Source organism: Falco punctatus (genome assembly GCF_963210335.1).
Source record: "Falco punctatus genome assembly, chromosome: 12".
Taxonomy (NCBI): Eukaryota; Metazoa; Chordata; class Aves; order Falconiformes; family Falconidae; genus Falco; species Falco punctatus.
This window is the reverse complement of record NC_137592.1, coordinates 34,455,834-34,483,386: the sequence shown is the minus strand read 5'-3', so window position 1 is coordinate 34,483,386 and position 27,553 is coordinate 34,455,834. Positions and strand designations below refer to the sequence as shown.

Genomic DNA, 27,553 nt, shown 5'->3' with positions numbered 1-27,553 from the left:
GCAGTCGCTTCTAGGGTCGGTTTTATTTAATAAAATAAAAGTACAGCGATCAACCAACGCGGGGGATCAACCCATGGCCGCCCACGCTCCCCGGCGCCCCGCCACAGCTGGGGGGGGGGGGGCGCCCGCCCGCCCCCCGCGTTCCTGCCTGGCTGCGTGTGCGGCTGGTGCAGCAGAGGAGCATGCGTGGGGGCTGCGGTTCCCAAACCTGCGAGGTCCGCCCGGGGGTGCCCCCCGCGGGGGTCCCGGGCTGGATGGGCAGACGGTGGCACAAGAGCCGGTGATGGGGGAAACTGAGCGGCTGAGGTGGGGACGGCGCCGGGTGCTGCCCCGCGGAGCGGGGTGCTGAGGCACCGGTGGGGGGTCAGTTGGAGGAGAGCAGGGAGCTGTGGGAGGACAGGTCCATGCTGCTGGCGCTGAGGCCTCGGGTCTCTGCACGGAGGCCTTGGGTGCCCTGCAAAACATACCAGCCGTCAGCACCAGCACCCGCCATCCACGCCTGCACCCCAAAGGTGACAGCCCACCCCCTGCACCCCTTGCCCTGCAAGCCAGCCCCCCCTCGGTGCCATCACCAGCCGCATTAGGTGCCGCCTCAGCCCTCCCTGCTCCCGTCCTGTGGCTGGAGGGTCTGCCGAGCTGTGCAAGCCGGGAGGTAGCTACATGGAAGCAGCACCTTCAGCTCTGGAGCTATAAGCTCAGAGCAGGGGCTGTGCAGCTGCCCAGTGGGGCACTGGCCCAGGCCACCCCTTGGGAAGGCGGAGCAGCTCCAGCACCGCACAGCTAGTTGCAGAGTACAGCTGCATGGATGAATGCCTTCAGTGGGGTCTTGGGCACCACATGTGTGGCCCCCGCTGCACCCCACGCCACCAGTGTCGCTGGCAGTGACCCCTGTGGCTAGCTGCAGCCACACAGCCCCATGCCAGTGCCTGTTCCTGTGCCAGCCCTGCGACCTGCCAGGTGCTTACCTCAAATGAAGCATCGCTAGACTTGTGCAGGTAATTTAATGATGCAGCTCGTTTCATGCTACAAGAAAGCAGAGGAGAACAGGTGTGATCTTTTTGTGCCTGACCATACCCAAACCCCCAAGGCAGCAGGGCCCCCACCCAGCCTGCACCCAGCCCTCACAGTCCTGGTCCCTACCTGGTATTCCTGGGCTCCAGGGGGCCATTGCCCTGCAGTTTCTTGACCAACATCTCACTGCTCCTCCGTATCACATCCCGGATTTTCCCCAGGGAGCTGCTGCGCTGGAGCGTGCCACTGCCATCCTGGACACAGAGACACAAGCCAGGGTGACGGCTGAGTGGCACCGATCAGGCTCTGGCATGCTGCAGATTAGCGGCCAGGAACTGGGCTTGGCTCCAAACACGCTCTTGTGTGAAGGATTGAGACGTGGCCCAGGGCAGGGTTACTGCTCACTATGTGGCTCCTCCTATTTCTCCACAGGACATAATGACCATGGAGTCTGGGACCCCCACCACCATGGCCTGGCTCATCTAGACCGATCCTCCCTCCTGCCCAGTGCAAGCCCAACATCCAGCCAGCCGTGCTGGTGACCTGGTGTAGGTCAACAAAATGGCACTGGCATCCCCATGGCCCTGCTCCAACATGACATAGCTCCATCACCTGCAACAGCTCGGGCAGCAGCTATCAAGGAGGTCCCAGTAGCCAGGGAAGCACCAAGCCCAGGGGTACTTTTGTCAGGCCAGGACATGCTGCCAGGACATTAATTTCAAGGGCTGCCTCCTCATATGCTGCTGGCTGGAGACTATCCTCCTCCTCCTCCTCCTCCTCCCACTCCCCTCACCCTTCCTCACCATGCCATTGCTATTCCTCCTCTCCATCCAGCACTCATCCCAATGCACATCCCGGTTGTGCATGCCAGGCCTGCAGGCTCACTCATGTCAGACAAGATCAATCCACATGCACACATGGCCTTGTTCCACCTGTAACACCCCCAAGACAATTAGCTTTGAGCTTGCTGAGCAATTCAGGCAGCTCCATCTGGGATGCATCCGTGTGGCTGCAACAACACTGTGTTGCAGAGCAGGCACCACTCTCTTCACTCCCACATCTTTAGCTGTGCCCAGCCCTGCTAGCTGCCCCAGGGTAGCACTTTGCAGGGGTGTCTTTATAGCTGCCTGCTTTTTCCATAGACCAAAACCAGCCCTAAACCTTGTTCCTCAGCTTGTTTCTTCCCACATGCCGCCCAAAAGTCCCCAGTACTCAGAAAGGCACTCTCAGCCCTTGACAGGCTCTAGCCCGTCTCTGCACTTAGCTCCACATGCACACAGGGTGCAGGCTGCCAGAATAATGCTACCTCGTGCCACTGTGGCAGCAAGCTCTTCCCCTGTGGCCACGCATGTTCGCTGCATAAGGTAGTAGCACCACTGCTGCTGTGGAGTCACTTTTTCTCTGATGTCCTGACAACAGCGGTCCTCCCTGCTCCTGATCGCAATGGCCACTGGCACATCAGGGCAGAAAAAGAAGGAAACATGGCAACCACAAGAGCCCTTTGCACGAGCATGTGGGGAGCCCCTTTGTATCTTTCTAAATGACCAAAATGCCACGTAGCCCAGGCTGGCAGCAGCAGTTTCCCTAGGTCTGTCAATGCAGCCATGCAGCTCAGGGCCTCTGCCTTGGGCCAGTCACCCCCTTGTGCTGATTCCCCTGGGTTGTGGCCTTTTCCAACACTTCCCCACTCTGACTACCCAAAGCTGACCCAGCCCTAGACCTCTCTCCGACAGCTGAACAGGACTTTTCCTACCAGCAAAACTTTCTCCTGGTATTCATCTCACCCCTTCTTGGATAAGCCAAGCACATTGAACCCCTTCACTTTCTCACCAGGATGAGGGGTTTCCAGACCGGGAATCATGTGCTGTTGCTGTAAGGGATCACTCACCAGGAATGCAGAGAGCACTGAAAGTATTGACAAGGGAAACAATTCGACTACTGCACCAGGCATCCTGCACAGGTTGTGGAGGAGCTAGTCATCAGTATGTGGCACTAGCAAAGACAGGGGCAGGGTGTCTTTTGCCTCCCCACCAGACTTGCACTGGGTCACCACCCTCCCTGCAACGTACTGCCATGCCAGACACTGTTTCTTTTGCCAGGGCACACAAGCTAGGGCAAGAGAGCTGGACCATGGTACAAGGGCAGCAGGATCTAGCCAGGAAGTATGCTCTGGAGTCAGGGCTGGAGGATGGAGCCACATTTCCCCAGTTGCAGTGATGCAGACTGACTGCAGACCAACACCAGAACCAAACGGTGCTGCATGCTGGGTTAAAAATAGCCTTCCTTTTCTTCCCACTCCCTTTTCTGCAGGGTTATTTTTAACTCAGAACATTCATGGGGCTTGGTTTACCGCAGATCCCCCACTCCACTGCACCCACCAGGATGACAGCACTCAAAAGAGAAAGAAGCAACTCCAACCACCAAGCTGCTCTCCACCAAAGGCAGAGGACTTGGGCAGGATTTGGCAGCACACAGAGCTCAGCACTGGGGGACACAATGGGGCATTTCTCTGGCTAATGGAAACACCTGCTGGGGAAGGCCCAAGCTCAGATGCCCCAAGGCAGCCCTGCCACATATAACTACAGAACTGAGGTTAGTAGCAACCCCAGTGTGGAGGTTAGGGAGAGGAGGCACGGTGGAGTTGGCTCCCTTATCTCCAGCGCTCAGCCTAGGAGAGGTGCCTGGGGGCTGCACATTCCCCTGCACACACACAGACACCAAGCACCCACACACCTGCTCCAGAAGCATGTGCACCCGCCACCCCAGGGCTGGCCAATGCTAGCCTACAGAGCATGGAAAGAAGCACAGGGCAGCGGTTTGGGTCTGTCTACCTTTAATCAGAGGTATGGTTGTTACAGCACCAGGTCTAGGACATGGCAAGGCACAGGGGCAGGTGGCACTGAGGCATGAATGCACCCTGCACTGGGGACTCACCACTCTCCAGGAGCATGGAGCAGTGCTGGGAGAGAGAGGCTGGGAAGGCACAGCCCTAGAGCACTCAGCCCTGGGCTCCACACCCCACGGTCCTGAGGACAAACCTCCTTTCAGCAAGCACAAGCTGCCAAGGGAACAGCACGTGTGTGCCCCAAGGCCTCTGCACCACCACAGGAAAGCCAGGCCTAGACAGACACAAGCACATTTAGTATCATAACCTGCCTAGCAAGAGAAAAACTATCTAGCTAAATAAATAAGGGGGAGAGGGGGTGTCCTGCGCTGGCCTCTGGGCTCTATCCTACTGGCTGCAGCCTCCCCAGCTTTCTTCCCAGATAGGAGGGGCAGGGAGGTTCACTTTCTGTAGGAGGTGAGATGAGGGTGTCCACCCAAGGGTGCGATGCAAGGCTCATGGCAGCAGAGGTCTGGCACTGGGAAACATCCCCTTTCCTAGTAGTGGCTGACAGCACCAGATCCTGTGCAGGCCTGGAGTCCCATCAGAGGCACTGAGACACACACACACCTCACATGCCTCTAGCAGTAGCAGGGTTACAGATTTCCCACCCACTTGGCTAGGGACAGCCAGACAGTGAGGCACAGCACCAGAGATTACACCTGGCAGCCCAGGGCCTGAGTTCAAGAATTTCCCTCCTCCATGAGCAACCTGGCCCCTTCTCCTGTGGAAACTTCCTTCCAGCTATCCCATCTGCCCCCACGTGCTCAGAGCACCCCAAGCCCAAGCTCTTCCCTTCCTCACACCCTCCTTTGCACCTCCTTCTTCTCCCAGCCACTCCGCTCCAAACCGGCCATTCCCCACATCTTGGCCACTTCTAATGGCCTGGGGCCTGGCCTCTTGCAGAAAAGTTCGGCTTTCTTCCTACTCTTCCTCTGTCTCCAAGGAACAGCAAACAATTTCACCCCTGCCTCTCCCTCTCCCAGCAGTCACACCTGGGGACCCTGGAGCAACAGGGAGCTGATTCACCCTTAATGCCACAGGCAAGGAACTTGGCTACAGCACCAGGCCAGGACGCCGTAACCAACCAAACATGCTTGTCCTGGCAGATCCCTCTTCCATGCACACAGCCCCTGGCAGTCACCCCCTCACCTCACCTTGGATGTACAGTAGCTATGGGCCACTCTGCATTCCTGTGCCCCTGTGGAGAGATCCACGTGCTGCCCCTGGGATGCGGAGCTCAGCAGGAAGAGGACAGCGAGACAGGGACTGCCCTGTGCTGCAGGGAGAGCCCAGCTCACCGGTGGCCAGCGCAGGTTTGCTACAGGGCACTAACATCAGCTAAGCCTATGGGGAAGGAAACAACTGGGCATATGACAGCCTTGCCAAGGCCAGGCCTCTCTGTCCCAAAACAGCCCCCCGGCTCTTCGTGCCTCCATCCTGGCCTCTGCAGAGAAGGAGGAAAGAAGCTAGGAGGGTTGAGGATGTCTAGTGACGGTGGAGTCGGCACACTCGGAGTGAAGACAATCCCCCGCAGGCCTGGTCCCCAGGGATGTGCAAGGGCAGGCTGGGGGTGGGGGCACGCAAGGGTATGGTGACCCGTCACCCTGGCCTGGGGGAGCGGGCAGCTCCTTGCAGATTCTTCCTGCTCTTGCTGGCCATGGGGCTGGAGCTGGGCCACGTGGCCAGACACTCCTCTGCAGGCGTCGCGGTGCCCTTGCGTGCCGGGAGGGTTGGGGGACTGGCGTGGAGTCCTTGCCGAGGAAGGAGGGATGGTGTGGAGGAAAAGTCGGAAGATACAACACAAACATCCAGGTGATTGCGGTGGAGGGGAAAGAGGGAGTCTCGGGAGGCATTTAAGCCTAGTGCACAGAGAGGAGAAAGACACAATTTACAAGGCCGTGAGGTTGTAGGTCACCCAGGGAGCAGGTGGGGCAGGGCCCAGGTTGCATGCAGAGACAACAGGCCTTGTCTGGGCAGGGGGGGAGTCCCATGAGGCTGAAGTGGCAGACTCACATCTTTGCCAGCACTCTCCAGCAGGCCAGGCCGGCAGAACAGCTAGCTCCGGGAGGAACAGCCTGGACCTCCTGCTGTGAGGGCTCCCTGCTCCCAAGCCTTGGGCACAGGGCACCTGCCAAGGCTTCAGCGCCACAGAGATGGCGCCATCCCTGTTCTCACAGCCCCTACCCTGGCTCTCCCACCCCAGTTACCTGGGCAGCAAGTAGCTGGTCCAGGCCCCAGGGTGGTTCCAGAGCTGCCCTTGGCAGCAGGGCACAGAGGTTGCTGGCACCCTGGGGGGTCCCACGGCCCTGTCTGCAGCAGCTGACAGCTAAGGGATGGCAGCAGAGGCCGCCCTGAGGCAGCATATCCAAGGTCTCTAGACCAGCACAGGAAACAACTGGCCATGACAGACAGGAGCAGCGGGAGATGCCTCAGCCTTCTTATTCAGGGAGCTGCAGCCCAGTGCAGGGCTGCTGGCTGGGAAGAGGAGGCTGGCTATGTGTGCAGCAGGCTGGAAAAGTCACCAAGCATCACGTGGCAGCCACGTCCTCCAGGGTGCTGGGCTAGACCTCAAACTCTCTACAGCTGGCTGGGCCAGGGAGGCCCTGCTGAACCCCCTGGGGAAGGGTCATATGGGTAGGGACTATCCCCCTTGGCTTCATCAGGCTCAGGGAGAGGGTGGTATTGCCTGCTTGCCTTGGGATGATCAGCTCAAAGACTGTCAGGAAGGTCTCCCAGACCATCACCAGTGCAAAATGATCAACCACAGCCGGGAGGAACCACAGAGAGACACCAGCCAGGACAGGCACCAGGTGATCCTAATCCAAACCTGCAGCCTTCCCTCTACTAACAGGGACTGCAAGGACCCAGGGTTGGTGCCTTGCCAGGGCTTAGGACCCTCTGCAGTCCTGATGCCGGGACAGAGGACAGCTTTGTATCTGGCAGAGCTGCCAGGTCCCCTTGAAGCTCTGCTCTCCAGGTCCCCTCCAGCCACCTCCTGGGTACAATCCACAATCAAGAGAGCCAGCAGGCTTCAAGGCTTGGGTGTTGAGGGGCTGTCATGGCAACAGGGAAGAGGAAGGGAGGGAGCTCATGCAGGTGGGGATAGAGCAAGAGCCAGGTGAGGAAGGGTTAGTGACAGCAGATGTGAGGGGGGAGCAAAAGACTCTGTGTGCTCAGTGTGTTGCCTGTGCCAGGCTGCAACAGCCCTGGGTACCCAGCTACGCTGCACTCCCAACTAGTTTGCAGGAGGAATGGTAAGCATTAACAGCTCTAGCAGCCAAGCACCCACCAGCACCACGCTCACCTGCCACCTCTTCTCCATCCTCCTGCTTGCAGAAGGCAAAAGACACCTGTCCCAGACCTGGACTGCTACCTTCCTCCAAACTCAATGCTAGTGACCAAAGTATCCCTCAGTCTCAGAGCAAGCCTAGACAGGCCCGGGTCGCCCTGTCTGTGCCCAGCTAACACCAGCCTCTTTTGCCACTACTGATCAGCCTGGCCTGGCATCCCACAAAGACCTGCCTTTTATCACCTCTGCTTGGCCAGAGCCCACGGAGGGCATAAGACCAGGAGAGGGGAACAGCAAAGATGCTGGCTGCAGATTATTCCCATGCTCTGCGGTCACTCAGTCACAGACACACCAGGCACATACACACACGCACACACACCTCCCCAGGCTCAGTATCGCCTGTGGCGCAGGGCAGGACAGACAGCCAAGTTGCTCACAGAGCCTGTGTGGGCCTGAGATGGGGCCGACGCTCTCAGCCAGAGCCTCGAGACAGGGAGCAGCAGGGAGAGATGTTAATAAGGTTGCAAGGCTAAGATTAAGGGCAGGCCAGGACCAGCTCATGCTCTGCATTGCCAGGGCCTGGCAGCCCCCTGGAAGCAGGACCCCTCAGTCAGGGATATCTGGCCTGTACACCAGAATCCAGGCCCAGACACGCACCTTTGCGGGCTGGCTGGCTCATGCCAAGAAAGAGGGGAAGGAATTGTGCAGGGAACAAACGGAGGCAGACAAGGATGCCACAACAGGCCACGCAGGGACAGCCCTGAGCCAGGCTGTCCCTTCCCTCTGGCAGCCAGCTGAGGCCATTCTTGATGGTGTCTTGTACTTACCCCGCTCCATTCCACGCCCATACTCACTTCCTCGCTACCGTCTGTGGCATTCTCGTACTTGACGCTGCTCCCCAGGCTCCGACGTCTCTCCATGCCATCGCCCTCCTTCAGGATCTCCACCACCTTTGTCTGGTTGATTGGGTCAATGCCCTGCAAGTAGAAAGGGATAAGGAAGCACCATGTTTTGCCCTTCTGTGTTGTTTCCCTCTAACAATCTGCCGTGCCATCACTGTCCTTGGTCCCATCCCCTCTCTTGGCCATTACCCCGTCACAGCCAAAACTCTCCAGTGTCAGAAAGATGGAACCAAATGCCATTCAGCACTTAGCAGTCCCTGTTTGGGTTCCCAGCTCAGTCACACACCACATCACCCCCCAAGACATAAAGACCCTGGGGGACAAGGGCTTGCTACCCCCTCAAAGCTGACAGCTTTTTTTCCTTCACATTTTGGTGTGTGTGAAGTTTTCTGTCCTTCAGTCTTTGTGCCAGGTGCTTACAGCTCCTGCTTTATTATTTGAGGATTAAGAAGAGTTTAGGGTGAGAGGTACTCTAAGAAATCCCTAGTGTGTTCCCTGGACAAAAAATTAGTGGGAAGAAAACATCCCAGAGACTGCAGATCTCCCCAGTAATTGACAAAGCCCAGTAACCTGCCCTAACCCAGCTGTAGTATTTCTCCACTCAAAAGAGCCATGCCTTCTTCCCCACATGTACACACACTGACACCTGCTCCATCCACACATGCATGCATATGCACAACCCTGCACATGTACACGTGTGTACCCCTGCACAAACGCAACCCCAGCCACCAAGGCACTCTGGTGTTATGGGAACGCAAACCAAGGATATCAGAAGCTGCAAGGCCCAGGAGAGTCCCTCGCTGCACCCCAAGCCAAATGCTGTGCCGTGACCTGCCACCCCAAGCCCCACAATGTCCCCTCCACCAGGGAAGGCCCCTCTGGGGTTACCTGCCGCCGAGAGCGAACGGCACACTCCTCCAAGGTCTCAGCTGCCTCTAGCTTGCCCTGGCGTCGGTACAGCGCACCCAGGTTCCTCAGAGTGGTGTTCACAGTTGGGCTGTAGCAATAGATGGAAGGTGAGCTGAAGCCCTGGGGCCACCCCACCCAGAGCCTACAGCTGCCTACAGAACCCCTCTTACCTGCTAACCTTACAGGCCTTGTACCAGCCGCCATACTCAGCATAGGGAGCACTGTCTCTGTGTTTGCTCTACAGGGTGAGGAGAGATGACAGTTGTTAGGCCCATGCCATTCTCTAGCCTGTGCTCTCCCTCTGGGGGCCATGGTCAGCCCCAGGCTGCAACCCTGCACCAGCCCAGCCTTCGGAAACACAATATGCGAAAGCAGTGATGAAGCCCACCAGGTTCCTGGAGGGAAAGCTGAAAGCCCATTTGATACAACAGATTTGGGCCCCAAGTAGAAGTAATGTCCCCATCCCTGCAGGGAGCATAATCCCATCTCCTTGCCCCTTCCACAGTACCAAAGGCAGCATGGACAACACAGCCCATCCTCATGGTGCTCTGGAGGACATGACATCCCGCCCCACCCACCCCCCAACATGCAAGAAGGAGAGGGGAAAAAAAACCACACTCAACCAACAAAAGGCCCATAAACATGTCAGGCAGCATGGGCACTAAAGCTCTCAGCCATAGCTAGCAAAGGAATCAGCCAGCCACATCCAAGTGCCCAGCCTTTGCACCCCAAAGCTGCCTGGTTTGCCCTGCCACAGCCAGGAGCAAAGAGGCTGCAGGCCAGAACAACAGGAGAGGGGGCAGAGCCTGATGCTCAAGGAGAAAGATCTAGGACCAGGACAACCCACTCCGCAGGGCAGCATTGCCCTGGGTTGGTAAGGACCATGGCACCTACAGGCAGGAGTCACCACTGCTGCAGCAGCAGGGCTGCTTGTCTGTGCATCCTGGTGCATGGTGAGCACTTTGGGGGTGTGCCATGCCCCGGGCTCTGCACTCACAGGACACAGGGGCTGGGCAGGAAGCCCCCAGCTCAGCAGGGCTGCTCTCACCAAGCAGGTGCAGGGGGCCACTGCTCCACAGCAGGAGGTTCCCTCCCACAAGGGCTCCAGCCCAGAAGAAACTGTTTTCACAGGGACCACTTTTCTTACTCAGTCCCACAGCACTTCTCAGATCTTCACCCCACATCCTGGAATCTTCCTGAGCCACAGGCACATGCAGCCTTCCTTACGCCAGAGCCCACCCAGCCTGGGCAGGCCACAGGGACAGGAGAGCTCACGACTCAAAATGCCTCTGAAGCTTATAGAGAGGCAGCCCTAAGAGGGCGGCTGAACCCAAGGGGAAAGATCTCAAATCCCCTGGGGCAGAAAGACCCTCACAGGCTAGGGCTGCCAGCTTGTGCCCCAGGCCCTGCTGGCTTGCAGGAGCTGGCCTCCCCCTGCTGCCACTGAGAGCAGAGGGAAAGAGGGCTGAGGGGAGGGGAAAAAATAATAAAAAGTGAAGCTCTACAAGAGAGGTTTGATGCTTTTTAATAGGAGATGTGGAAACACAGCACAAAGCAGGGTGCAGCAGCCCCAGCCCCTGGGCCAGCAGTACAAGCAGGTCTGTGATTACTGCTGCCTGGCCAGAAAGGTCACACCAAACCATGCCATGCCATGGGCACGGAAGCCTTGGGGACAGGAGCCCCAGGGGCAGGGAGAGGCTCAGCCCTTGCCCCAGGCTGTAAAATTAATCTCACTCCAACTAAGAACTCGGGTCCCTGAGCCTGTTCTCTTGCCCTGCAGCAAAGCTTGTGTTATCTGGAGCACAGCTCCACACAACTATCTGCTTTTGACCTCTTAATTCTCCAAAGATACCATCAAAAGTGTCTCAGTCCCAGAGGGAACAAGGGGAGCCTAGTCTCTGGTCCAACTTTGATTTCTCCTGCACAGGATGGTGCCGCAGCAAGTGTGATTTCTTTGCAGCAGAGCCTTCGTAGTGCAGCAACTGGAACAGTGCAAGGCAGAGCTGAGCACTGCCTGCACTGAGGACCGCACAGAGCAGTTCAGTGGGAACACACAACATGCTGGTGGGAGGCAGCTGCTAGTGCCCTGCTCTTAGGGCTCACAGGATAGGACTGCCAGCCTGCTGCCTGAGCCCATGTAGGGATGAGGCCTGCTCTAAAGGCAAAGGAGAAGGAGAGGCAGTGTCTGCTCCTACTGCAGCTAGAGGACCAGACCAGAGCCCTTCGTTCTGCTGTTTCACCCATCTGCCAGAAAGCAGGTGAGGTCTTTGACTTGGGAGAAGCAGAGACAGGACTCTGCTGCATTTATCAGCTGAGCACAGAGCAGGGCCTGGGCAACAGAAGTAACAGCTTCTTTGCCTCCCAGCCTAGTTGAAGGAGAGCACAAGTCTCTCCTCTCTGAGGCCAGCTAGAATGCAGAACAGCTAGGGCCTGCCCTTTGCAGAGATCTTTTTCAGGAGGTTTGGCTCCATTTCCTAAGAAAGGTGATGGCAGCAGTTTCTTCTTGACCTCCGTTTTTCCCCAGGCAGCCTTAGGGCTGCTTCAGAAGTGGGCTGTGCTCTGGGTACTAGCAGTTCTTTGGAACAGAGTGCCAAGGCCCTGCAGCACAACCCTCTGCCATCCGCCATCTTGCATCATCTGCGTGCCCTAGAGGGATCACTAAAGCAAAAAGAGAGAGCATGCAGCCATGGTGGAGAAGCTGAACAATCCCCTGCCCCAGGAAAAGCATCAAGCTCTCTGATGGGCCTTCCCTTTCTGCTGCGCCAAGAAGCAGCCATGCTCTCTCCTCACTCTCCAGACCCCTCCTGGCCTTCATCAGTGGCCATGGCAGCTCTTCAGACTGCAGGAAAGGAGGGTCTAACTGTGAGAAGAGAGGATCAAAACCCTTGGATCTCCTTCCCCTCCCAGGGCTCTTGCTGCTGTCAACAGGCAGCACCACCAGCTCAGACTCACCTTGCTCATCTCCTCTCTCTCCTCCGCATGCATCCAGATTGGCTTGTGTTCATCTGTGTGGGGAAGAATGCAAGACAGCTCTGCTCGCCTCCTCACCCTGTTGCTCTGCCACTTTCACGGGGGCTCTGCCTCCTGCACAGCCCAGCACTCCGTCCCCAGAGCCAGCAACTCAGAGGGAAGTGACAAGGCATACAGAACCCCCCAGTCCCTGAGCCTAAGCCCCAAGAAAGGCAACCAACATTGCAAGGGCAGGACAGAGGAAGGAAGGAACAAGCCCTCCCATGGGGAAGTACCTGTGCCAGGTGTACAGGAGAAACTTCAGCCTATGCCTGGGAATGACTGTGCCACTTGCTATTCTACCTTTTAACCACAGCTATTCCCAACTCAGCAAAGACCAAAAGCTTCTACAGAAGAGGTGGAGCAGCATAACACACTAGAATGGCAGTGTTTCAAGGGCAAGGCATCCCATCCCTCTGCCAGGGGGATACCAGAACCAGCCAAGCCTAGGCTGAGAGCAGGAGACCTAACTGCTCACCCTTCCCCAGCCCCAACAGCTTCTACTGTACAAACCATCCACAGAGCCAAACTCCTTCACGTGAGCACGGGTAAGGATCTCCTTATACAGCACCTCTGCATCTTTGTATTTGCCTTGCTTCAGGTAACAGGAAGCCTGCAACAAAGAAAACAGCTCCAGCCCCACTGGGCAACACAGATTAACTCTGCCCCCTCCCTGCCTCATAGCTATCTCTCTGCTTCTTCCAAGCACCAGGCAATGCTCACCTTTCCCATGGCACCACTCCCTGATCCCACATGGCCTCTCCCCAGGATCTTACCAGGTTGTTCTTGGTCTTGGCCACATTGGGGTCATCAGGACCCAGGCAGCTCTCGTAGATCTCCAGGGCCCGGCAGTAATAGTACTCCACCTCATCATACTTGCCCTGGTTCTGGCACAGCAGGGCTAGATTGTTCAGCTGCTTGGCCACATCAGGATGGTCTTTGCCTAGGACCTGGGTAAACAAATGAGAAGCCACAAAAAGTCAATGCTTAAAGACTGCAGTGAACTCCTGGCACTAGTAGATACTGTAACCCCTCGAGGACATGCCTATGTCAGACAGGAGCCAAAGACTAGGGAGGTACAGAGGAGAAACCGCAGCTTCCACCTCCTGCAGGCCTCTCTAAGGCTGCAAACACTGGAAAGAGAGGAAAAGTGGTGGCAGAATCAACAGCTGGGTAAGTCCTGGATCTCCCAGGTGCAGTGAGGTAATGCAGGAAAACCCTCAGGGAGAGCTGGAAGGAAGGAGAGCGTGGGAGACCAGTACCTTCTCACGAATCTCCAGGGCTCGCTTACACAGTGGCTCTGCTTCTTTGTACTTCCCTCTCTTGCCATAGAGAACAGCCAGATTGTTCAGAGTCGCTGCCACCTGCAGAGACATAAGCTTCTCCATGAAACAAAGCAGAATCCAGTGGGACCAAACAAGAAGTGCAAGCAGCAGGAACAGTGACTATCCCATCTCCTTCATGCCTGTACCACAGCTGCTTCTGAAAAGAAGGAGGTCTAGAGGCAGAAGGTCACCCTGCCTGCATCACAGAATCCAGGAGAAGCTAACTCCTGACAGGCCATACTGACTAAGACCGCAGGAATTAATGAACCAGTAAAACAGAGCCCCACATCACGTGAACAGCATCAGACACACCATAAAAGGCACCATTCTAGAGCACCCAAAGGTCAAGGGAAGTGACTGAGATAGGAGACACTCACCGCTGGGTGGTCTTTGCCCAGAGTCTTCTCACGGATGGAAAGTGCATCATTCAAGAGGTGTGCTGCCTCTTTGTACTTATTCTGATCCCTGCAGTGCAAAGTCAACCGGTTATTTGGTGTTTGGACACCACAGCCCATAGCAAGAAAAACTGCAAACAATAGTCCTCCTTCCACTCATACACAGCCCCCACAGCTCGTTCATTTCTCCATTCCTCCTAGTTATATTGGGACATTCGGTTGTCCAAATACCTTTTTGAAAGGCAAACCACTGGAAGCAGGGGGAGCTCCATGTTACCAGTAAGTGCTGTCCTGGTAAATGGGAGAGGCAGAAAATTCTCCTAGCCCAATCCTGCCCTCCCCACCATACTCACCTGTACACTAGCGCCAGGATGTTCAGCATAGTAGCCACATCAGGGTGATCATGGCCTGATGTCTTCTCCAGGTCCTCCAGCGCTTGCTTGCAGAGCGGCACAGCCACTTCATAGCGTCCCTGTGATGCGTACTGGATGACAAGGTTGTGGAGAGTGCGCAAGCGTGCAGGAATCTCATAGCCTCCCTGCTGGGCAGCTGCCACTGCACTGCTGTGCTGGTGGGGCACTGCAGGCACAGAGGAATAAACAGGGACACAGTTGGCACCGCAGGCTTGAACAGAGACAGTGAGTTGACCATGCACGAGCAAACACTTACATCCAGGACCATGCTCCTCCTCCTCATTCGGGAACAGATCATCCAGAGAGTCTTTGGCGGAGTCACCCTCCTTCTCCTCCTGAGAGGATGAGAATCGCAATACTGTTGGTTCTCAGAGGAGACAGCAGCAGCTTGCACTGAGTCAGCTGCCAAACTCTGCTCCCTGCTGCAGCCCACCAACACCCCCAACTTCCCCTGTTGTCTCTGCCACCATCTTCCCCCAACACAACAAAACTAACAAAGCCAGATTTCCCCAGCACATCCTGCCATGTTATTCCATGGTCTTCCAGAGACTTTGTGCCATGCAGGCTCCCTTTAGTTACAGGTGTTGCTGTGCACAGTAGCTAGGAAGGGGCAAAATCCAGGGTAACACTATCACTTTTAGGCAACCTTGCTGGTCCAGCCTCGCCCACCCTCAAAGATGGCTGTTTGACAGGACTAGGGCATACCGAAGGTGAGACATCCTCATCATACTTCTTCAGCTGGTTCATAAACTCAAGGTGTTTCTTCTCCTCCTCCAGCTGAGCCACAGTTTGTTCACTGCGCTGCAGCTTCTGCTGGGTGTTGGCAAGCTCGTCACGCAGCCACTGGTTCTCCTGGCACAGTCTCCGCACCTGAGCACGCAGCTTCTGCTTCTCTGACTCCACAGCATTCAGATGGTTGGACAATGCCATCATCACCTTATCAAGAGTCCCAGTCAGTAATCACCACAATCCTGTACCTCCCCCACATGCATGCTTAGGGCTCACCCTCAGAGCCACGTTGGCCTTCTACACTCAACCCCTTGCTGTCCCCCTGCAGTTTATGGGGAATGGTCACATGCCCACCTTCCCCTGTAAGCCCTGGGTAATGCCTAGGGGGTCACCCACCACTCTCACCTGAGCTTCTCCAAGCCCCAGTTCAATCATCTCCACTGACTTGCGGAGCAGGTTGGATTTCTCATGCACAAGATTGGCTTCTTCATCTTTCTTCAGGCACTTGATGGTCTCCAGTAAGCTGTGCAGGATGGAGTTGTGTTCATTCTTGAGTGCCTCCAGTCCCTGCATCACCAGCTTGGTGTTGGAAATTATCTCCTCTTGGCTCAGTTTGTCCAGTTTCTCCTCCCTTGGGTACACCATGGTGGACATAGTGCTGCTCCTGCAGCCCTACAGAGAGAGAGAACCTGAGCACCTCAGCGCTGTTTCAGGGAGTCACAGCCATACAAAACTGTCACAGCCTCCTTCAAACAGCCAGAGACAGTGTTCAACTGGTTGCCTACTCTAAGCCCTTCCCCTTCCCCTCTCCTCTTGGCAGCAGACAGCTGTCAGGGCACATGTCTCTGCTTTTGTGGCACGGAGCACTGGCAACCAGTGCAGGTGGCACAGGTGAACAGGAGACAGAAAAGGCTAAAATCAGTGCTGACCTCCAACACCCCCACACTCCCAGCAGTGAGGAAAGCTGATTTAGCTTCCATTTAAGAACACAGATTTGTAGTCGGCAGCTGGGGTTGCGATGCATACACCTCCTGCCCACAGACCACAGATGCAAGAAGGCTGTCAGAGCTCAGCACCTCTTCCGACGAAGAGAGGGAACAGAAAGTGGAGGGATGCCAGCTCAAAGCTTTCTGCTTTCTCAATAGGAAATCTCCTGGAAGAGCATCTCTCAGACAGGGAGGCATCAGTGGCTTTACTGGGCCAAACAAAAAAATTCCCTGACCAGAAGAGTATCCCCAGCAATGCTAGCCCCAGCACGGAATGGCCATTGTGGCGATAAGGGACATAACACCACCAGCATGAACTGAAACATGCCTGCGTGGGAAAGCTTACATACACCAACTGCTACAGTTACACTAGTGTAACCCTTGCGTGGGTGTCAGCTTGAAACACTAACAGCTTTCTCAGCTTCATTTGCCCTGCTGCCAGCCCAAGGACTCCTCAAGATGACACAAGGACTCTGTACTCCTTCCCAGATACATCACGGGAGAGTACCAAGCTACTGCCTTTGCACAGGGACACCAAGTGCTACAACCCACAGTGTTAGCATGGCTGCAAGATCCCTGCATAGAAAATCCAGGAGCTAGGAAAACACAGGGGCCAGAGGGTGAGACCTAAGAAGCAGGCAAGACCTCTTATAGCAGGTTGACAGCACCCTCGCTGCTCCACAGCTCACTCACCCAACCCTCTCTCAGCCTCCCCCCTCAGCTGAGCCACCCCAGCAGCCTCTTCACATTACTCACCAACAGCAGAAAGCCACCACCCACCTTGCCATCGGTGACTCCAAGGCCAGCCTTCTGCAGGGCTGAAGGCAGCCAGCCTGCAACGCCCTGCGCAGGCAGCTCCTGCTGTGCCCAGAGCTGGTGGGAGGCACTGCAACCTGTGCACCCAGGGCCCTGCTGCCAGCGAACTGGCCACCTGCCCAGGCACTACGCAGGAGGAGGGAAGCACCACCAACAGATTTGTCTTTGTCTTCCTGCTGGACCCACCTCTGTGTGGTCTGAGCTCTCTGTTCATCAGCAGCCTCATGCCTGGTTTACTGAGCAAGCACAAATGCTGCCTCAGGTACATGAACAGAGAGCGCATAGCTCCTCTTCTTGGCTGGGCTCCTTTCCTCCCCACCTGTGGACTCTGCCCAGGGGGGTCAGGGAAACCCCCCAGCTCAGCTGCCACTACCCCTGCCCGGGGTAGAGCAATAGAGGGGCCCAGTTTCTTCCTCCCTGCTGCACTGCAAGTGAAGATGGCAAACAGTGCTGGGGCAGTTGCTACAAGTACACACATCCCATTATACTCACCCATTTCCTACTCTAGCCTCACTCTTCCAGAAGTTTCTAGAGTTGTTTTACAGGCCCGAGCTCTCCTCTCAGCTACTGTTTGGTTTCTGTTCCAGCAATGCACTTCAATCCCTCACAAAGGGCAGCAAACTCTTGATAACACAGTGGGGACTTTACTGAACCTCAGCAGGGCAGAAACACTTCACATCTCCTGAAGACTGGGTTCCTGTTCATGCCTTTGAGCAAGAGCTGAGTCCTCCCCCACCTATCCCAGAGTCATAACACTGACTTCACATTCACTCCATGATCCACCATCAGCACCAAACCCTGAGCCATATTCACTATATCCTTCACTTTTGGGCATCTGCCATGCTCCACATGCAGTTACCCTGGGCATTGTGCATCTTACACTGAAAAGCCTCATCCAGATTGTGACATATTCCCGGTTTGCTTTACAGACCATATGAAAAGAATGGCATGAAAAACCTCACTAAGATCAACAGAGAGGGCACAGGCTACAGTTTTGAAGAAAAGAATAGGTCTTTTGAGAGTTGGCTGCCACTCATATCCTGTCTTCCAAACTGATTCTCCAGGATCTGGCATCTAAGTGTTCTGGTCCACGATTCTCCTGATTATTCTTTTTCCTACCTTTATGACACATCTGGGGGAGTGATCAAGTGCTAAAGCAACATGGGAAGCCCTGCCTAAGGCAGGGTTCTGCAGGTGACCACAATTCAGGAAGAGATGTGCAACAATTCCCAACTCCAGAGGAAGAGGCTGGCAGCCCAAAGGACACTAGCGCTGCCATGTCTGGCAAAGCACTGCTCTCCTGCTCTGAAATGGCTCCAGACAGCTTTCCAGGAAGGCTCAACAGGCACTCATCTGCTTACACAAAAGCCAAGGTAACAGCTGCTAAAGGGTTAAATGTCCCCTGTCTCTGGTTTCAGCTCATAAGGAAACACAGCCCCAGACTCAGAAATGAAGATCAGGAAATGAGAGTCCTGTGGAGCACAGACAATGCTCGGGACACAAGGAGACCCCCAGTGCAGCCTCATACCCAGCATACAACAAAACTCGAGCTCTGCCCTAAGGCTCACACAGCTGTGCAGCACAAGTGCCTCTTCATCATCTGTCCCTCTGTGTACTGGGTCAGCTGTGAAGTGCTGACAGTTTTCATGGAAGCATTACTTATGTAATACAGAGATCTTGCTGCCATCTTTAAAAATGTACAATACAAAAGCACTGGGAAGAGGAACATGTTACAAATCATGATAAAAAGCCACCAGAGCTTGCACCTTGCTAGGTAACAAGGGTCAGACAAGACCCAGATCCATAGAAAATCAGCCTCATTTATTCCACTGTGCACAGAACTGTTCCTCAACTGAGAAATCTCCGAGCTGTGTGTTAAACCACCAGTGCCTCTTCTACAGCAACATCCTGCCTTTCTTCAGCCCTTCCAGCAGAAAAAGCTTTGAGCATTTTGCAGTCCCCATGATCAACTTGTTTTTCAGAACTGTAAAGATTTCAGACTGAGAAGGGAAAATAATTCAAAATGTCCTGACCCACAGCACACCACACTCATCCGACCCTGCAGCTACATCCTCAGATCCTCAAGACATACCAGTACAGGCCACTCTTCTCCCACTGGCTGTGCAAACACCTCTACACAATCCTGGTCCTTCTCCCTTAAGACGACATCCTAGAAGCACAGCTCAGCTAGGTGCCAACATGCTTCCGGTGTTCAACAGTAGACAGGGGTTCTCCAAGCTGGACACAGGGTACAAAACCCAAGAACCACACATGGGCCTTTCACTTCCAAGTACCAATAAGAAAACAGAAGACTGCAGAGAAGTCACTTCAATGATTCTACCTCTTGCACAGCAAAGAAAACCAACACACACTGGTGGGAGCTGAATTATCCCTCCAAAATGATATTTTTTTCCCCCTACAGAGCCTTATTCCCCTACAGAGCTTTCCCCAGGCAGGTCAACACTCAAGTGCCCAGCCTTTCAGAGAGGAAACATGCTCTATGGCAACCGACGCCAAGGTCAGGCAGGCTGAGGCTGCTGTATAAGCACTCTTCCTACTCCCACACATTCAGTAAAGGGCACCAAGTGTCCTTTATCCAGGCGGAAACAAACTCAGAGGTTCCTGCAGAGAGGAGGGGAGACACCACCATTTGCCTTTGGCAGGGGGAGGTTCAGACTGGAATATGAAGAAAGAATGCTTTTCCAACGAGTTCCTCAGGAGATGGAGCCCCCAGCTCCTAGTTTATCCTGCTGCATTCGTCACTACTTTGCCGGTGTCACAGCCCAGGTCTCTCCACCAGCACATTTCTGCTCTAGTTGGCATGTCTTCCCTATTTACATTGAGCTGCTAGAATAGCCTGGCTCTCCGGCAACACCCATCTCCCCTCCCCTCCCCTGTTCCCATTTGGAGGACTGCTGCAGGAAGACAGGGAGGGAACATGCGTGCTCCAAGTTTTGTGGCAGTTGCAGCCATCAGCTGGGAATCCATCAGCTAGCACATCCTGCCAGACAGAAACTTTCCTCCTGTACTCAAGTGCATAACTGGGAAATCACTGAGCATCAGCAATTTCAGCAGCTCACTTTTCTGCCTCTGAAAACTGATCCCACATGCAAGAGCTTTAAGAGAAAAGACCTGGAAGCTTCACTGCTTCTACCTTAAACCCACAACAGAAACAAGGATGCTCAATGGGCCTAAGTGAATCTTAAAGCTTAGATGATGATGCCTAATGCTAGAAGGCTACAGAGAGGAAAAAAAAAAAAAAGCACCAGGGAAATCAGGTGTCAGCTACAATAGGACAGAGACTTCAGGTCTACACACCCCTCAACAAATTCAGTTCACTACAGGGTACCATCACAACTTGCACAAGCAATACTGTCAAAACAATAATTGAAGCTTCCCTCAAACTGCAGATGGCCTGCCAGCACTTTTTGTATAGAAGTGTGCATAGATTTTTAGCAGCAAACTGTTTTGTAGGAGAAGGAGATCTAAGCTGCAGAAAACCAGCTGGGTTCTAGGAAAAAGCTTCCTGTGGAAAAAAGAGTAAGTCTGACCCATAGCAAGAATGACTGATCACATTTGGGAGAGAGACAGCAATTGTAGCATTTAGAAATTAAAACACAAGGCTTAAAGTCTTATTTTAACAATAATTATCCCAGTTGCATGCTGTGAGATGTGCTTTCACTGCCTGGAGAAATAGCAAAGTTATGTATTTGGGAAGCAAAACAACCTGATAAAAGTAGGGAGTCATTATTTTTTTCCTTTGGACTGCTGCCAGCTCATTACTGCCAAAAAAGGGGGCCCATCTTCTGCCCAGTTTTCCCAACCCCAGCCTCCAGCCTGAACCTTTCTTGCACTGCAGACAGTCTAGAGAGGCAAGCCAACACAGAGATGACTTCATGTACCATAGAGACTGTTGTGTTGCAACTTCTTTCCTAATAAAAGAGCCTGTCTGTTGTATTACTTGGAAGGGATGCCTAGAGGTCTCTCAGAGGTCCACCCCCTCACTCAAAGCAGGTATCTGTATCTAGCCAAGAGCTGAGTATCTCCCAAAATTGAGATCCCAGAAGCTCTTCAGACCCCTGTCCCATGGCTTAACCATCATCACATGGGAGGGGGAAAAACAATAAAAAGAAAAAACATCCTCATCTGAATTCCTTAGATAAACTCCTTATTACATTTGCCTTTACTGAACACCACTTCAGGACAAAGGGGCCAGGCACCACAGCTCTGGAAACTGACCCTAGGCCCAGAGGAAGAAAAAGCAGCATGACTCCTTTCAGCAGGGTCCCACAAGGACCGGATCCCTCTGTCCCAGAGCAAGAGAGGCAATGCAGTCCCCCTCCAGCAGCACTGGAGGCAAGGAACTGTCCCACCACATTCTCCCACGCCCCAAAACCAGGACTGTCCTTAGCATCCAGGCATCCCCTTGCACAGTTTTAAAGCTGATCTCCAAGCCCCGAAAGGCTTCACCCAACCAGCTTCCCCAAGTTTTAGTTATGTGTAACTCAGTACAAGTTGACATTGCTGGAAATAGTCCAGCCCATCCTATCCCCTGGACAGGGATCAAGGCCAGGATTGCTTCTTTCAGCAGCAGCTGACACACGCCAGCTCGAGCTGAGCATAAAGCTCCAGGGTTTTTTCTAGATGCTGGAAGGCCTGTGTTGGGGAAAGTCTGTGCTAATCAGCAGGCTGCCTGCAAGAGCCCCAGGGGCTTTTAACTAGGACTAAGGAACTAGACTCGCAGCTCAAGTGGAATGGCTCCACCACAAGGAGATAGGAAGCTCCTTTCATGCTCTTTCCCTTCAGAACTGAACACTCCTCCCTGCCCTAGAAGCTTCAGCTCGCCACCACCTACAATCTCTAACAGAAAATGCACCTTAGCATAACCTTCCTGAAACTTACGGCAAAGGTGGTGGTAAGCTGGCTTTACAGGAACTTGGCCACAGTGACTCATATCACTACAGAAAGCACATATTCCCATTGTCCTCCCGCTTTCCAGCCCACAGCTGGAAATCCCAAGTCAAAAGCTACCGGTTCTGATTGACCAGAGCAAGCAATTCCTCTGTTACTGAAGCATGATCCAATTCCAATAAGCATATGTGCTCTGAGAAATACAGAGAAGATGGTCTGGTTGACTTTGTATCAGATCGCTCATTCCTTTCAAGACCAGAAAGGTCTTACAGACATTGGAGGCAACAAGGGTTAAAAAAAACCACAAAACAAAACAAAACCAACCAACCAAAAAAACCCCCCAAAACAAACAAAAAACCCCAAAACAGCACTGACAGGTGCCATTAGCAGAAAGCCATTTTGCTCCTTACTGCAGTTCATGCTGTTTACAACCCTGGCTGGCCAGAGAAACACGCACCTTTCAACAGGCCATTAGAACCAGAACAGCAGTCTTCACCACCCCCACCAGCAAGCTTATGCTAACACCTCCAGATCAGCTGATAAGACCTCATTTTTAAACTCTTGCTCATGTCTGCAGCAGCTCACCAAATCCATTATGCATCTGCTGTGCCTGGGACTACAGTGGAACAACACTAAAACCTGTTTCCAGGCTAGCGGAGACAAGAGCTAAGCAGCTGGAATGAAGCCAGGACAAGCATCTCTTCCTAGCCTCAGAATCTGATTGGGAGTCTCACTCTTATTATAAAAGACAGAGCGAGAGCCATTATCTTGGCCTGCCAGCATGAAGTAGCCAGTATTAAAGCAGGCAGAATAATTCCCAGGAGCCAGTGCCTCTGCAAGCATCTGTCTAATGTGAGGGCTATGCACTGGATGTGCCTCAGGAGTGTAGGAGATGGCCAGGACACAGCTGGGACCAGCAAGTGCCCTGGAGCCACTCTGAGTGCCCCAAAGGGCTCTAGAGAGCCCACACTCCCCTCCATGCTGTTACTGGGGCAGCTGCAAGACTAAGCTATTATTTCCAGAAGCAAACAGGTCTTGTAAACCATAACAAGGCATCCAAATTCAAAGACAAAGCTCTACCTGCATAATAAGCAAAGGATCTGTTTTACCTCTGGCTCCCCCCACCAGCTGGAGTTCTTTGAGGAGCTATGTGGCTCTCTCCTATCAAATCAAGCCTTTATCCAGCAGCTCTGCCAAGGTCAAAATCTTGCCACATGTCCTTTGTGCCCTGAGAGCCATTTTGGTATTTGGAGTTAATGCTGTTGTTCCTACCTGGACATTCCTCCAAAGCAGATGAGAGAACATGCACTTCCTGCTCCTTTTGCCAATTACAGCAAAGCTCAGCCATGTTTATTTACCCTGTGTCTGAGCTGGCCAGATCTTTGACCCGATGTGTGCTGAACACCACCCTCCTTCCCCTCATGCAGTGGCGTGTGCTTTCTGGAACGGGAGCCAGGAGATCAAGGGCACTAGAGGAGACCCTAGCATAGAGCTGCGTGAAAGAGCGAGATGCCAGCTATTCAAGACGCAGGGAAGGCTGCAGTTGCTGGTAATGTGCCTCTGCCTCCCACCATTGTGCAAATTCCTCCTGGCTGCCTGGCCAGAGTATTCAGCTGAAACGCCATCCCCCAGCCCTTCTTCAGACACCTCCTCCCAGATGCATCCTCTCCCTCCTAGAAGCTTACCAGCAATTGTCCCCCCCTGCCCCCCACCCTTAGTAGGGTGCATCTCCACTTTGGAACAGCTTAGTCAGCAGTTTATTAATGGGAGGAAGGTTTGTGAGGAAACAAGGTTTTGAAAGTTTGAGAGCCATTGCTGTGTGCTAGGATCTGCCTCCGTCATAGTTTCTCTGGCTTTGTCTGGCAGCAGAAGGCACGCCCGCTGCATATTCTCGGGATATGCAAGCCAGAGACACCCCTTCATCCCTCCTCAGTATCACCATAGAGAATTTCTGTGCCCACCTGGCCAACTGTAAGCTTTCCAAGGAGAAAAGTTTTTGTCAGCTCTGCTCAAAATTGCACTTCAAAGCGGTCCTTTGTTACAGGACGGCTGGGTGCCCTGCCCGTCTCAGTCACTGGATGGGAATCCTCCCCCACCCTCACCGCAGAGGAGCGGTACCTGGCTGCCTGCAGCGGCTTGTCCAGCGTTGGCACTCCCGGAGGCCCCAGTGCCACGAAGCACAGGCCGCAGCGATGCGCGGCTCCCACGGCGTCTGCTGCGCTGCCCTCCAGTTCTAGCAGAAGCGCAGGCACCAGGCACTCAGCAGCCAACCACACTGCAGCAGGGGGAGGGGAGGAGATGCAGCCAGGCTCCAGAAACAGGACGGTCGGATGCTCTCCTGGGAGCGCAGAAAGCGCCACATGCCAAACCGAGCTCCCTCCTTGGGGCCCAATGGCAGTGCGAAGGGGCAGAGCTGAGCCCCCAGGCTGCCGCTACACACTGCCCAATCGCTCTGCCCCCAAAGTCACCCCTGCCCTACACCCAGCTAGATCTGCTCCATCCTACACTCAGTCTTGTTGCGAAAGGTTTTACATCCTGTTTGGCACCATCCTCACCTGTGTCCCTGCTGCTGACCCCATCCCATCCCCTAAAGCCAAGCAGGTAGAGCTGCAGAGAACCCTCCAGCTGTGGGATTGCTATCACTGTGCCAGCAGAAATGGCCAGGCACAGGACAAGATCACTGGGCATCCTACTGTGCCAGCACTGCACAGTGCAGAGCTGGGCCAGGCATCGCCTGGAAACGTTCATTCAATCTCTAGACACCTTATGCAGGGAGAGGACAAACGCCACAGCATGCAATGTAGCCAGTGGATTGTTGCTACGACCATCCCATTTGCGGTAACAGGCGACCTTCTCAGTGCTCTCTATGATGTTTCGTGAGCCTCTGGAGGCATGCTGCCCCAACTACCTATGTCTGCCAAAGCCAGTGCTTCATCAGGATTCGTGTCCCTCCCTACAGGTTCCCGCAGAGGTGGAAGGGCGTTGGGTGTCCCAGGAGGAGCCCAGCCATGCTGACACACAGGCTCTCTCTTGCCTCATTTCACAACACACTTCTTCACTAAAGCATCCTACTCTTCTCCTTTCCCAGGTTCTGGAGGGCAAACCTGGCTACAGGGCACACCCGGCTAAAAAAAATAACGCAAGTTACACAGGAGGAGCGCAAACACATATTATTTATCTGACACTGAAAGCCATTCCTGGCAACGAAGACACCACCTAATTATAGAGCAGTGAATCCTGCAGACTGTGCCTACAGAGCAGCCTGGAACTGCCAGGAGTGGGCCTTCAGCCGGTCCCACCGCTGCCACCAACGCCCCCGCCCCGGGGCGGCGGCCTCCTCCAGCCGGCACAGCACGGCCCGGCACGGCCGGAGAGCGCGGGCAGCGAAGCAGCTGGCGCTGCCCCAGGGAGGCCAGGGCCGGCCGCAGAGGGCCGGGGCCCCGGCCAGCTGCTCGCCCCGCTCCCGCCAGTCCCCAAGGCCGCAGACCCAGCGGCCTCACCGCCCCTCGGGCCCGCGCCCCCGGCGGGCAGGGCGCGCTGCGGCCCCAGAGCCACGCCGGCCCCAGGCCCGGGCCGAGCCCCGCGGCGGCGGGTGCCCGGGGAGGCCGCACGGATCCGGCCGGGCCCCGCGGGGGCTGCCCGGACCCTCCCCGCGGGCCGGCTGGGCCCGGGGCGGGGAGAGCAACAGAAGCGCGGGCGCACACGACCACCCCCTGGCAGCCCCGCCCGCCCAACCTGCTCGGAGCGAGGCCTCGATGGCGGTCGCTGTCCCGGTCCGCGATCGCGGTCCCGTGTGCCGGGGCAGGAGCCTGTCCCCGCCCAGCCCCACCCACCTCCCTCAGCGGCGCAGCCCCTTTAAAATGCAACATGGCCGCCACCGTGGCTCAGCCGGCGGGAGGGCGCCCCCTTGCGGCGACCGCGCGGCGCTTCCGGCCGAGGCCCTGCCTCGGCCCCGCGCAGGCACCGGGCCGGCAGCGATGGCGGCGGCCTTATGCCGCGCCTTCAGGGCGCTCCTGTGGCCGGCCGCTTCGCTGCCCGCCGGGCTGCCCGCCGGGCCGCCCGCCTCGCTCCGCCTCCCGGGGGGCGCGCTGGCGGCTGCCTGCCGAGGGTTGGGCGGCTCGGCGCCGCGCTGCACCACAGACCCCATGTGGAAGTGCCGGATCAAGTACACGGTGCGGCCCGTGGGCATGAAGAAGACGGGCGGCCGCGACCACACAGGTGGCAGACGGGCGGGGCCCGGCGGGGGGCAGCCGGGGGCGGGCAGGGCCCGGGGACAGCCGGGGGTGAGCTGGGGTCAGGCCCACCTGCAGCCGCTACTCTTTTCTGCAGGCCGCATCCGCGTTCGGGGCATCGGCGGGGGACACAAGCGGCGGTACCGCATGATCGATTTCCAGCGGCTGCGCTACGAGGAGGGCGCCGCGCCGCAGCCCTTCACTGAGAAGGTCATCAACGTCCGATACGACCCTTGTAGGTGAGTGTGAGTTGTGGGCTTGGCCCCGGGCAATTTTCCCTGGGGGGACCACCCACCATGAGTGCCCTGCGCAGGTCGGCTGACATCGCCCTGGTGGCCGGCGGCAACCGGAAGCGTTGGATCATTGCCACGGAGAACATGCAGCCAGGGGACATCATCACGAACTCCCCTCACATTGGCAGAATGGCAGGTGCATGCCAGGGCCAGGGATGGCCGTGCTGGCCCTGCCAGGGATCCATCGGCTGCTCCCTGCCCAACTAACTCAGCAGCTTCTGTCTTCCAGTGTCAGCTAATGAAGGGGATGCCTACCCGCTGGGGGCTCTGCCTGTTGGCACGCTGATCTGCAACCTGGAGAGCCACCCTGGGAAGGGAGCGCAGTACATCCGGGCAGCTGGTGTGTCTCTGGGAAGAGGACGCAGTGTCTGTAGCCATTTTCAGCTTGGTGCAGATGGGGGGGGGGGGGGTTGCACCACCCTGGGTGGCCAGTGACAGGGAATCGCTGTCTCCTCTCCTCCCCGTGTTAGGATGCAAAACAGTCCTCCAGAGAGGTAAGGGCAGCTCTGCCCCATTGCTTCCTGGTGATGTGTTGAGGCCCTGTCTTTGGGAAGCAGTGCTGCACAAAGGGCACTGACAAGGGCTTTGGGAAGTTCCCAGCATGGGACTGCACTTGCCACACGGTAGGATACTTGGTCCTGCTGCTCCAGGCAGCTAGCTGCCTCCTCTCTTGCCTGCTGCAGGGACTTGTGGGGTGCTGCTGAGGAAAGTGAATGGGACGGCCATCGTGCAGCTGCCCTCCAAGAGGCATATGCAGGTAGAGGAGCCATGCTGTCCCTGACCTGGCTGCCTGGGCCTGCAGCCATATGTCCCCAGAGAGGCCTGCAGCTCTTCTCTGTCCCCTAGGTGCTGGAGACTTGCGTGGCCACGGTGGGCCGTGTGTCCAACGTCGACCACAACAAGCGGGTGATCGGGAAGGCAGGCCGGAATCGCTGGCTTGGCAAGCGCCCACACACAGGCCTGTGGCATCGCAAGGGTGGCTGGGCTGGGCGCAAGATCAAGCCTCTCCCGCCCATGAAGAGCTACGTCAACCTGCCGCGGGTTACAGCACAGGAGTGATGCTGCCAGCCAATAAAGTTCTCCATACCACTCCCGTGTTCCTGCTGCCTCTTCTGCGCGGGCCTTAGGGGATGGTTTCCCCAGCAGGCTCCTTTGGCTGCGTGCAGCCCCTGGCGGGAGTTGGGCTGCCCTGGCCTGAGCTTGAAGAGGATGGGGGTCTCGGGGTGGGGGGGGTGGGGGTGTGTGTCAGGCAGCTCTGCACGGCCGTGCCGAGGCTGACCGCGGGGCTGCTCTCCCGCCTTCCGCGGGCAGGGCAGTGAGGGCAGCGGGCGGCCGGGCTGTAAAGCGACCGCTGGTGGGCGCGGTGACCCGCTGCGCAGCTGGGGAGCGCGGACCTTGGCGTCTCCAGGCCCGGTAATGCCCCACTGCTGCCCCCTCCTCGTACCA

At 55.8% G+C, this 27,553-nt stretch overlaps 2 protein-coding genes across 7 annotated transcripts; one reads left to right on the top strand and one right to left on the bottom strand.

The window, feature by feature from the left end:
• Window positions 1-4: 4 nt before the first annotated feature.
• KLC4 (kinesin light chain 4) lies at window positions 5-25,429 on the bottom strand. 6 transcript variants are annotated; one of them, XM_080408235.1, is made up of 17 exons: window positions 25,318-25,429; window positions 23,701-23,857; window positions 15,275-15,541; window positions 14,846-15,076; window positions 14,397-14,475; window positions 14,081-14,306; window positions 13,710-13,797; window positions 13,270-13,371; window positions 12,784-12,957; window positions 12,521-12,620; window positions 11,951-12,003; window positions 9,169-9,236; window positions 8,978-9,086; window positions 8,015-8,164; window positions 1,141-1,265; window positions 966-1,023; window positions 5-454 (listed from the first exon to the last, which is right to left on the bottom strand). In XM_080408235.1, exons 3-17 carry the CDS (start codon window positions 15,521-15,523, stop codon window positions 365-367), a joined length of 1,902 nt encoding a protein of 633 aa, XP_080264361.1. In that variant the 5' UTR covers window positions 15,524-15,541; window positions 23,701-23,857; window positions 25,318-25,429; the 3' UTR covers window positions 5-364. The 6 variants fall into 6 exon arrangements, with proteins under 6 accessions (XP_080264361.1, XP_080264364.1, XP_080264362.1 ...); XM_080408238.1 differs by having other exon boundaries at window positions 8,042-8,164; XM_080408236.1 differs by having other exon boundaries at window positions 23,701-23,920; window positions 25,318-25,411.
• On the top strand, window positions 25,338-27,196 carry MRPL2 (mitochondrial ribosomal protein L2; the record flags this gene model as incomplete). Its single annotated transcript, XM_080408259.1, has 6 exons — window positions 25,338-25,800; window positions 25,912-26,053; window positions 26,128-26,243; window positions 26,337-26,447; window positions 26,791-26,864; window positions 26,954-27,196. 6 exons carry the CDS (start codon window positions 25,338-25,340, stop codon window positions 27,164-27,166), a joined length of 1,119 nt encoding a protein of 372 aa, XP_080264385.1. The 3' UTR covers window positions 27,167-27,196.
• Between the last annotated feature and the right edge of the window lie 357 nt (window positions 27,197-27,553).

What these genes read in the sequence shown, in the direction of transcription:
- KLC4 (XM_080408235.1), bottom strand. Translation starts at nt 15,523, where the DNA reads ATGTCCACCATGGTGTACCCAAGGGAGGAGAAACTGGACAAACTGAGC. An exon ending in ATCCTGGCGCTAGTGTACAG is followed by an intron (nt 13,798 to 14,080) that starts GTGAGTATGGTG and finishes TTTGCACTGCAG; the next exon opens with GGATCAGAATAAGTACAAAG. An exon ending in CCGTTCGCTCTCGGCGGCAG is followed by an intron (nt 8,165 to 8,977) that starts GTAACCCCAGAG and finishes TTCTACTTGCAG; the next exon opens with GGCATTGACCCAATCAACCA.